This window comes from Helianthus annuus, chromosome 15, assembly GCF_002127325.2.
Source record: "Helianthus annuus cultivar XRQ/B chromosome 15, HanXRQr2.0-SUNRISE, whole genome shotgun sequence".
Lineage (NCBI taxonomy): Eukaryota > Viridiplantae > Streptophyta > Magnoliopsida > Asterales > Asteraceae > Helianthus > Helianthus annuus.
Window position 1 is genome coordinate 49,301,778 of NC_035447.2, and position 10,129 is coordinate 49,311,906.

The window sequence follows — 10,129 nt, forward strand, 5'->3', positions numbered from 1 at the left end:
TTATTTATATGTTGAATCCAGTTGATTATATATTATTACGTCAGAAATGCGTAGCATTTTGCTACGCATTTACGGCGAACATGTATTGTTATTATTATTAGTTACTTATCAGTAGCAACTTGGTACGTCTACGACAGAACATTTATTAATAAATTCGATGTTTTTCATGTGTTTAACTAATACTATTATTAGTTATTGCTTCGGAAATGTGTAGCAACTTGCTACGCATTTACGACGAATCATATATTTTATATAAATTATATTTTTGGAAATGCGTAGCAACTTGCTACACATTTGTGACGGAACATTTTGTTATATTTTGTAGTATATTTAAATGTTAAATTAATCTTATTATTTATTATTGCATTGGAAATGTGTAGCGACTTGCTATACATTTGCAAACGGAATAATTGTAATAGTTGAATTATATTTAAAAGTTTAATTATATATATATTATAAACCATTTTCTTAACTACAATGAACTTTCTCGCTTTTTTTTTGGACACGTATTATATATATATATAGGGTAAGGTTCATGCGAGAACCACCTTTATTGCGAAAACCGTGAGAACTAATGTGAACACAACCTAAAATATCTAAAAAAACATAAAAAAAACCTAACCTCCCCCTCCCCCCCCAAGCTAAATGCTAAAAACTAAAACCCCCCAAAAAACCTAAAAAAAACCTAACCTTCCCCCCCCCCACCCCCCACCCCCCTCAAAAAAAAAACCTAAACCCCCCTCCACCAGCCCCCAAAAATCTACCCCCCCAAGCTAAAATGCTAAAAACTAAACCTCCAAAAAACCTAAAAAAATCAAAAAAAAAATCTAATTTTTTTTAATATCTTTTATGTTAAAATCGCTACTTTTAGTAGCCAAAAAAAATTTTTTTTTGGCTACTAAAAGTAGCGATTTTTTATAAAAATATTAAAAAAATTGTGTGTTTTTTAGCTATTTTTAGGCATTTTTGGTTGTGTTCACATCGGTTCTCGCGGTTCTCGCAATAAAGGGTGGTTCCTAACGGATTTTTGTCCTATATATGTATGTATTTTATATATATATATAGGGGAAGGTTCATTTGAGAAGAAAATTTAATTAAGAAGAAAAAGAACAAAGGGTATAATTGTAAAACATTAAATAGTTTTTCATTTATCTCATTTATTATCATCTTTGACTAATTAATTAGTCATAAAAACTATCATCCTTCACACTAATGTTTTTTTGACTACACACATCAAAAGTTACCCTACACCTTTCGAAATTTACCCTACACATGTTGAAATTTATCCTACACAACCCGTGATTTATCATATTACACATTGTAATTTATCCAACACTCTAAATTACTTTATTTTATTTTTTCAAAAAATATATATTTTGAAGATAAGTTACAACTTTTAATGTAGTTAGCTATTAAAAAGGAATACTAATAATTAATGATCTTTGTAGGTTTACCATATTACCCTTATAGTAACATTAAATACTAATATTAAATGAAGTAAAATGAAGTATTTTTATTGGTTGAAATTTCTTCTTTTTTCTTCTTACATAAAGTTTCTTCTCATTTGAACTCTTCACTATATATATCTATATCTATATCTATATCTATATCTATATATATATATATATATATATATATATATATATATATATATATATATATATATATATATAGAGTAGGAGTTGGGTGGAAAGTGTGTTTTTCCTAGAAAGTCTAGGAAGCAATAAGAACGCGACATGTGGCATTGAAAGATTTTATCTAAAAGGGCATTTATGTACTTTCACAATCTATTTTTATTTTATGAAATTATCTTCAATAACTAACTATCCATAAATTTCGAAATTTATTGTTTTCGATTTCTGATCTCACGTAATATCATTCATTCTTTCGTTTTCTTGCAGGAATCTATCAGCATGTTCTTGGTACTGTGTTTTAACAGTTTGTTCTTGGTGATGTGTTTTAACAGCAAGCAGATTCATACAGCTGTGTTTTATTATTCAGATTCATACAGTTGTGTTTTAACAGCAAGCAGATTCATACAGTTGTGTTTTAGCATTCAGATTCATACAGCTGTGTTTTAACAGCAAGCAGATTCATACAGTTGTGTTTTAGCATTCAGATTCAAACAGTTGTGTTTTAACAACAAGCAGATGCATACAATTATGTTTTAGCATTCAGATTCATACAGTCATGTTTTAACAGCAAGCAGATTCATACAGTTGTGTTTTAGCATTCAGATTCATACAGGTGTGTTTTAACATTCAGATTCATACAGGTGTGTTTTAACAGCAAGCAGATTCATACAGTTGTGTTTTAGCATTCAGATTCATAAAGCTGTGTTTTAACAGCAAGCAGATTCATACAAATGTGTTTTATCATTCAGATTCATACAGCTGTGTTTTAACAGCAAGCAGATTCATACAAATGTGTTTTATCATTCAGATTCATACAGCTGTGTTTTAACAGCAATTCAGATTCATACAGCTGTGTTTTAACAGCAAGCAGATTCATACAAATGTGTTTTACATCAGCAGATTTCGTCCCAGCTTTCGATCGGCTTCCGGTAACTGTTCCACTGCTATTTATCCTTTCCAAAGTTTCCTGCTTTTTGAATCTCTTCCCTGCAACCAGCAAAATACCGTCAATTACAAACAAGAATCACCCGTAATCGCTTTGTAAAACACGCAGTACAATGAAAGCTTGATCTTACGTATATGGAACAAGGAAAATCTCTTATCTTCATCCATGATTTTAGGTATTTTTGGTATGATTTTGGGGGTTTCCGAATTTGGGTTTAGAGAGAGAAAGAGAGAGAGAGGGAAATTGGCGTGAATTAAGGAAATGTGATATCTCTGACGGTTATTTTTTATTGGTTTAAAACACACATAAGGACGAAATTGCCCCTACTCATTTAAAACAATCTATTAAATATAGTTAATTATTACAAGATTGCCATTGATTTAATCTCAACCCTTAAACACACCAATCGGATAGACAAGATCGCTTCCTAGACTTTCTAGGAAAAACACACTTTCCGTAGGAAGCAATGCCACATGTCGCGTTCTTATTGCTTCCTAGACTTTCTAGGAAAAACACACTTTCCACCCAACTCCTACTATATATATATATATATATATATATATCCTATATATATATATATATATATGGGAATGTTCATTTGAGAAGAAAATTTAATTGAGAAGAAAAAGAAAAAGGGTAATTTTATAAAACATTAAATACTTTTTTCACTTATCTCATTTATTATTACTTTTGACTAATTAATTAGTCATAAAGACTACTATCCTCTACACTAACTTTTTTTACCTACACACATCAAAATTTATCCTACATATTTCGAAATTCATCCTACACGTTGAAATTTATCCTACACAGCTCGTAATTTATCATACACTTTAAATTATTATTATTATTTTTTTTTTGAAAAAATATAAATTTTGAAGATAAGTTACAAAAATTTTAATGTAATTAGCTATTAAAGAGGAAGACTACAAATTTAGTGAGCTATGTAGATTTACCAATGTACCCTTATAGTAACATTAGATACTTATATTAAATGAAGTAAAATAAAACATTTTTATTGGTTAAAATTTCTTCTTTTTTATTCTTACAAAAAATTTCTTCTCATTTGAACTATCCAGTGTATATATATATATATATGAGAAAGTATAATGTACAAAACTGCTTAACGTACGTTAACGTACGCGACAAGAACATAACGTGCGTGATTAACATAGATAACTTGCGTGATTATCTTTTGTTCAAGGTTCCATGCGTGATTAAGTTCCTATGCGTGATAATTCAGGTCCCATGCGTGATAATCCTGGTCCATGCGTGATTATGTGTTCTATGCGTGATAATCCACGGCCAGGATTGTCGCGTACGTGAAATAGGATAAGCCGTGAAGTATGTTAACCACTCTCTATATATATAATAAACCAACTTCTTAACTACAATGAACTTTCTAGCTTTTTTGTTTTGGACACAATGGATTATGTTTTTTAAATTTGACCCCTTGTCATAGATGATGATTTCTGCACCTTTGCCATGTGGAGTGTTTTGAGTGAACTAATAATATATTTGATTTATTATATATTATGCGGTCAGAATATGTGATGTGAAAATATCATCAAGATTAATTTATTTGAATGAATTCTAAATACTTTCTTTTTATCTCTGAACCAATACCCTTATACTTTGGTTGCTATACCGTGTCCAAATATCCTAATTAATGGACCAATACCAATACACATATTTCAATGATTTCGATCAATGTAAAACATGTGGCTGTATCCTTTTGAGTATTTAGTTTCTCTTTTTTGATTATTATAGCGAGTATCACTATCATAACGAACCAAACTGATAACAATCAAATTCCCGCTGTAAAGTGCGGGATAATCACATTACTTATCATTATTTATCCGTTTACATGTTTACATGGTAGATTCGGGTCATTCATGGTTTACTATATCCATGAAGGTTAGCTATCGTTCATTATCAGTTAGGGCCGAACCGGTAATGGTCAAATAAATGGAAAATAAGGGTCGTTATGTGTGTAATTTGTTTCTAAACAAGAGGGCATGTGTTCGATTCCTGTTTGTTGCAATTTTTGTAAACTTTTCTTTATTTCAAATAGAAAAATTAATCTAGGGTTCCACTTAAAGTTTTAAAACAGTTTCTTTTTATGGTTTACGGCTGTACTCGTTTCTTTTTATCCTAGACAGTAGATTCTTGGACTATAGTGAGTTATTCAAACTACATCAATTATTCAAGCTTTCTGTGTGTCTTTGTTTTAATTTTGTGTGTGACTTTGGATAAAATGTATACTAGTTTTGTGTGTGTTTGTTTTACTATTTATTGTTAAAGGCAATGTTAGGGTGTATGTTTGTTCAACAATTTATTAATTTTATACATTTGCAGCCACAAGAGGAATGAACAAATGGTGTTGTTGGTTTTAAATTACTCACAAATGCAGCCATAGGATTAAAGATGTATATATCATTCAAATGTATATTTTTAACATAATGCATATTTCATAGCATCTGCATATTACATGACATCTGTGTGTTAATTTTTATAGTTTGTGAAGAGTGAAGTTGAATTTATAAGTGACATCTCATTTTGCATCGAGGACACGGGAAATCATGAACGCCTAACTTCGTTGTTGTGGTTTTTCTCAACTAAAAGTGAAGATTTGAGGTATGCATTTCCATAAAAAGAATTAAGACTCTATTGAAAAAAGGCATAAACTATTAGTTATACCAATATTATAAATAACTGAGTTACTTTTAAGCGCACTATAGTAGCTAAAACAATGTCGCTCCACTTTGGTTCGACCATGAAATGATGGGTCCGACCCAACTTACTCGAAAATTCCAAGATTTGGTTGTGAGAAATATGACTACCGAAAAAAGGTGAATCAATTGGAAAAAAAATCCTTAATCCGAATCGTGTATGTGTGTATGTATCTATATTCGTGTGTCTATGTATGTATGTGTATTCGTCACAAGAAATATGTAATTTTATTATTTTTAAGTTTGTCGGAAATTCGTCACAAACGAAAAATGAATATTTTTAATTCGTCGAAAATGTGTCGCCAAATTAAAAGAAAATATAAAAATCAAAAGTTAATTTTTGTCACAAATGTGGCGCTAACTAAAATAATTATAAAAAGTAATATTTATGACTCAACTGGAACACTTTTAAAACTTGGTTACAATTCTACAAAGTTACCCCTTTATATTATGGCATTATGCATAATAATACTAATATTAATAATAACTAAGAAAAGTCGTAGGAAATGTCTAACAATTTTCGACGCCCCTATTCTGTCAGAAATGGGTAGAAAAATGCGTAGGAAATGCATAAGAAAGACGTTTCCTACAAGGGGTTTTTCTACGTATGTATTTTGTTGCAAATTTATTGGAAATCCCTTTTGTGACACATTTTCTACGGAAATAACCCAGAAAATTCGAATTTTCTAGCAGTGGATAAATGGGGATGGTTAGGGTCATTACTACTACAAAAACAGGCATTTGCTACAGCCAAATCCATTGCAAATCCGTAGCAAACACACATATTGCTACGGATTTGCTATGAATTTGGTCCGTAGCTACAAGTCTCGTCGCGAAATTATTTGCTACAGATTTTAGCTATGGAATTATATTTGCGACAGTTTTAGCTACAAAAATGGTCATTGCAATCTTAGCTACACATTTTGCTACGAAAATGTTCACTATGGATTTTGCTACATATTATTAGCTACAAAAGTTTGCTACAAAGGTGTAGCTATGAATTTTAGCTACTGAAAGCTTTAGTTTTTTCTTCGATTTTTGCTACCAACTATGCTATGAAATTTAGCTACAAAATATGATACTTTTTTTGTTAGATTTTTGCTACAAACCTAGTTACAGTCAATGGAAGATACATATATTGTGTTGGAAATTTGATGAAAATAGCATTTTTCATGTGGGGGATTGTTGGAAAAATTGGTGAAAATAGCAATTTTCACAAATATAGGAAAATGACATTTTCCTATTTTGGACTAAAAATAAATATAAGAAACGGAGGTTTCTTTATATATTTATTTGTGGTTTGTGTTCTATGTTGGAAGAGCTTCGCAACGAACTAAACCAAGTCCAAAACGGAGCTAAGATGAACGAGATATCGAAGCTCAAAGTTGGGTGTTTGAAACATTGAATGCTGAAACAAAAGGGAAAGTTGCACCTTGTCCCACATAGGAGGAGAGAGGAACTTAAATGGGTATTTAAGTGGGAACTCTCCATCCTTATTGTTTCATGGAAGCACACACTAAGTGTATTCGCGAAGGGTGCGGAGCACCCTAACTCGCACTCGCACGCGCGCGCGTGGCATGGGCGATCAGGCGCAATGTGGCGCTTTGATGTCGCACTTTGTATTTTTGACCACGTGCGCGTGGTGGAGCACAAGGGTTGCAAGGACCAGGTGGTTAGTGACGTGGCATGCAGGCGCATGCCCCTGGTGGGTCAGCGCGCAGTGGCGCATGACGTGGCAGTCTAACACGTCCGCGCGCGAGTACACGCGGCATGAAGGCGTGCGGTTGCGCGCATGGTGCATTGGCCCTGATGTGACGTGCGCGGCGCACCAGAGTGAGCCAATACGGCGCGACTGTGTGGCGTGCTCGTATAGGCTCACAGGTGATGTGGCGCACGTGCGCAGGCGCGCATGGACCTGAGCCTAAATGGCGCATGCGCGCATGGCAGTAAGCCAAAATGGCACACGTGCGCATGACCGTGCATACCTGCGCGCGCAAGGGAGCACGCGCACCAGTGTGTCTTGCGCGCGCGTGCAGTAGCTTCCAGCATTTAATGACAATGCAGTTTCAGTTCAGCATTCGAAACTGACTAGTTAACAGTTTTGACTGAGAATTAAATGACGTATTAAATTGCATTGAAGACGTTTAATGCAATTTAAATCTCTGCTTTAATTCTTTTTGACGGTTTCAAATCTGGAGCTGTATAAATACAACTCTTGGTCACTGCAGAAGAAACTACCAGCAACACAACAGTACTTGCAACTTTTCCAATACATTTCTGATCTTCTACTTGCATTCTTCAAGGTAGCCTTTGGGTTGTAGGCCAGCTCCGATAGTACTACTGCTCCGGCTATTGTACCCTGGGAAATAAAACGAGTATTCCTGGGAGACTCGGAATTTGTTTTAAGGGAAGCGTGTGTACACGTGACTCAGCCACTTTGATTTTCTGTTTCTTCTCCTTTTCTTGAATTTGTTTATTTCAATTGTATTTGTACTACTTATTTCCTGCTTTCTTTATTTCTGTGTTGTAATCGTATTATAAAAATTTGTTTATTTTATTTAAATTACGTGAACGGTTCCTACAATCTTAAAACAAATTCTAAAACACCGTTCGTGTAATCAAAACCAGTTTTGTTTCACTCAGTTTGTGTTTTAAAAAAGATTTTTTTTGTTTTCATCTTTTAAGGAGCGACTTTGGTTGAAAACTTCTTTGGTTACCTTCAGAATTTGTCCTAAAAATTGCTAAAAACTTTCTACCTTGGTCTTCAAAGTTGGACTTAGAAGCCAAACAGTAAGTTCTAAAATTATAAATTTTCTGTTTTTGGTCTTCAAAGTTGGACTTAGAAGCCGAAACAGTAAATTTGTTCTAAAACTAAGTGACATTAAAAATAAAATTAACTGGTTACTTCTGTTTTTAGTTGGGTAAAACAATTTTTTTTAACTAAATTTGGTAATTTTATTTTTCAGAATGTTGAACGAAAACGTCAACGTTAACAACAATACGAATGTTGTGACGGGAAACCCCTTGAACGCCACCACTGTGGGAGCGTCCACAGTGGCTAATCACGCTGAACGACCCGAGAAGTTCTCGGGTCTACACTTCAAGAGATGACAGCAGAAGATGTTCTTCTACCTGACCACCATGAATCTTGCCAGGTTCTTGACGGAAACCGCTCCCCAACCTGTGGAAGGGGAGACTGACGCACAAAGACAGTGCGCGGTAGATGCGTGGAAGCATTCGGATTTCATATGTCGTGGCTATGTGTTAAACGGCCTGTCGGATGCGTTGTATGATGTGTACTACAATGTCAAGACTTCCAAAGACCTTTGGGATGCCTTGGACAAGAAGTACAAAACGGAGGATGCTGGCACAAAGAAATTTGTGGTAGCCCGTTTTTTGGAATTCAAAATGGTTGATTCTAAAACAGTTATGAATCAAGTCCAAGAATTGCAAATTATACTACATGACATCCTCGCGGAAGGCATGAAACTTAGCAAGACATTCCAAGTGGCAGCGATGATTGAAAAGTTACCTCCTGGTTGGGTGGATTTTAAGAATTATCTTAAACACAAACGAAAGGAGATGACTATAGAGGACCTTATTGTTCGTCTTCGGATTGAAGACGACAATAGAATTGCCCAAAAAGGCAGCCTTGCGCAGACTAGTGCTAGCGCAAATTTGGTTGAGCATGGGCAATCCTCTAAAGGCAATAAGTGTAAGGGGAAAAAGGACAAAGAGAAAGCAAAGGCTAGCAAACTTGGACCGAAGAAAGGGGTTGTGAAAAAGAAACCTCAAACGTTCAAAGGGACTTGTTACAACTGTGACGAGCCGGGGCATCGGGCTAACCAATGCAAGAAACCAAAGCATGAGCGCGCGCACATGGTGGATGAAGACGGAATGCCTTTGGTGGCAATGATTTCCGACAAAACTGTAATGTTGGATGAGGTCAATGCTGTGACCAACACTCCAAAAGGATGGTGGGTTGATACGGGAGCGACCCGTCATGTGTGCCCAGACAGGAGCCTCTTTACCACCTTCAAAGAGCTTGCGGGAGATGAGAAGCTGTACATGGGAAATGCAGCCACCGCGGACATCAAGGGTGAAGGAACGGTAAGTTTGAACTGGACTTCGGGGAAGGAGCTCACTTTAAGCAACGTGCTATATGTTTCAGACTTGCGCAAGAGCCTAGTCTCGGGTTGGTTGCTTAAATAAGTTTGGATTTCGTTTAGTATTTGAGAGCGATCAATTTGTACTTACTAAACGAGGAATGTATGCTGGTAACGGCTATGCCCAATATGGTATGTTCAAATTGAATGTAATGACTATAAAAAAGAACATGAATAAAATTGCTACTACTTCTACTTATATGCTTGAGTTTTCTGATTCGAATAAATGGCATGGTAGATTAGGTCACGTAAATTTTAATTCAATACGCCGTTTAATCAATTTAAATTGTATACCAATATTCCAAATTGATTCACATTATAAATGCAAAACATGTGTAGAATCCAAACTTACAAGATCATCATCGAAATCGGTTGAACGAATAACAGAACCCCTTGATTTAACTCACACTGATATTTGTGATTTAAAAGAGGTACCCATAAGAGGTGGAAATAAGTACTTCATTACGTTTATTGATGATAGTACTAAATATTGTTATGTATATTTACTAAAAAGTAAAGATGAAGCAATAAGTAAATTTATCTTGTATAAAAATGAAGTTGAGAATCAACTTCAAAAGAAGATAAAAGCTTTTTGAAGCGACCGAGGAGGCGAATATGTTGCACCTTTTGCCGATTTATGCCCAAAAAGTG

At 34.5% G+C, this 10,129-nt stretch overlaps 1 protein-coding gene across 1 annotated transcript; it reads left to right on the forward strand.

Moving 5' to 3' along the window:
* The first annotated feature begins 8,453 nt into the window (after positions 1–8,453).
* Positions 8,454–9,524, forward strand: LOC110913664. Its single transcript, XM_035984313.1, has 2 exons — positions 8,454–9,053; positions 9,168–9,524. The coding sequence occupies exons 1-2, from the start codon at positions 8,454–8,456 to the stop codon at positions 9,522–9,524; spliced, it is 957 nt and encodes a 318-aa protein (XP_035840206.1).
* Positions 9,525–10,129: the final 605 nt, after the last annotated feature.

Bases quoted from the DNA above. Each gene is read 5' to 3' on its own strand.
- LOC110913664 (XM_035984313.1), top strand. From the start codon at position 8,454: ATGAATCTTGCCAGGTTCTTGACGGAAACCGCTCCCCAACCTGTGGAA. The intron at 9,054-9,167 runs GCAAAGGCTAGC...AACCAATGCAAG, and splicing joins GGAAAAAGGACAAAGAGAAA to AAACCAAAGCATGAGCGCGC.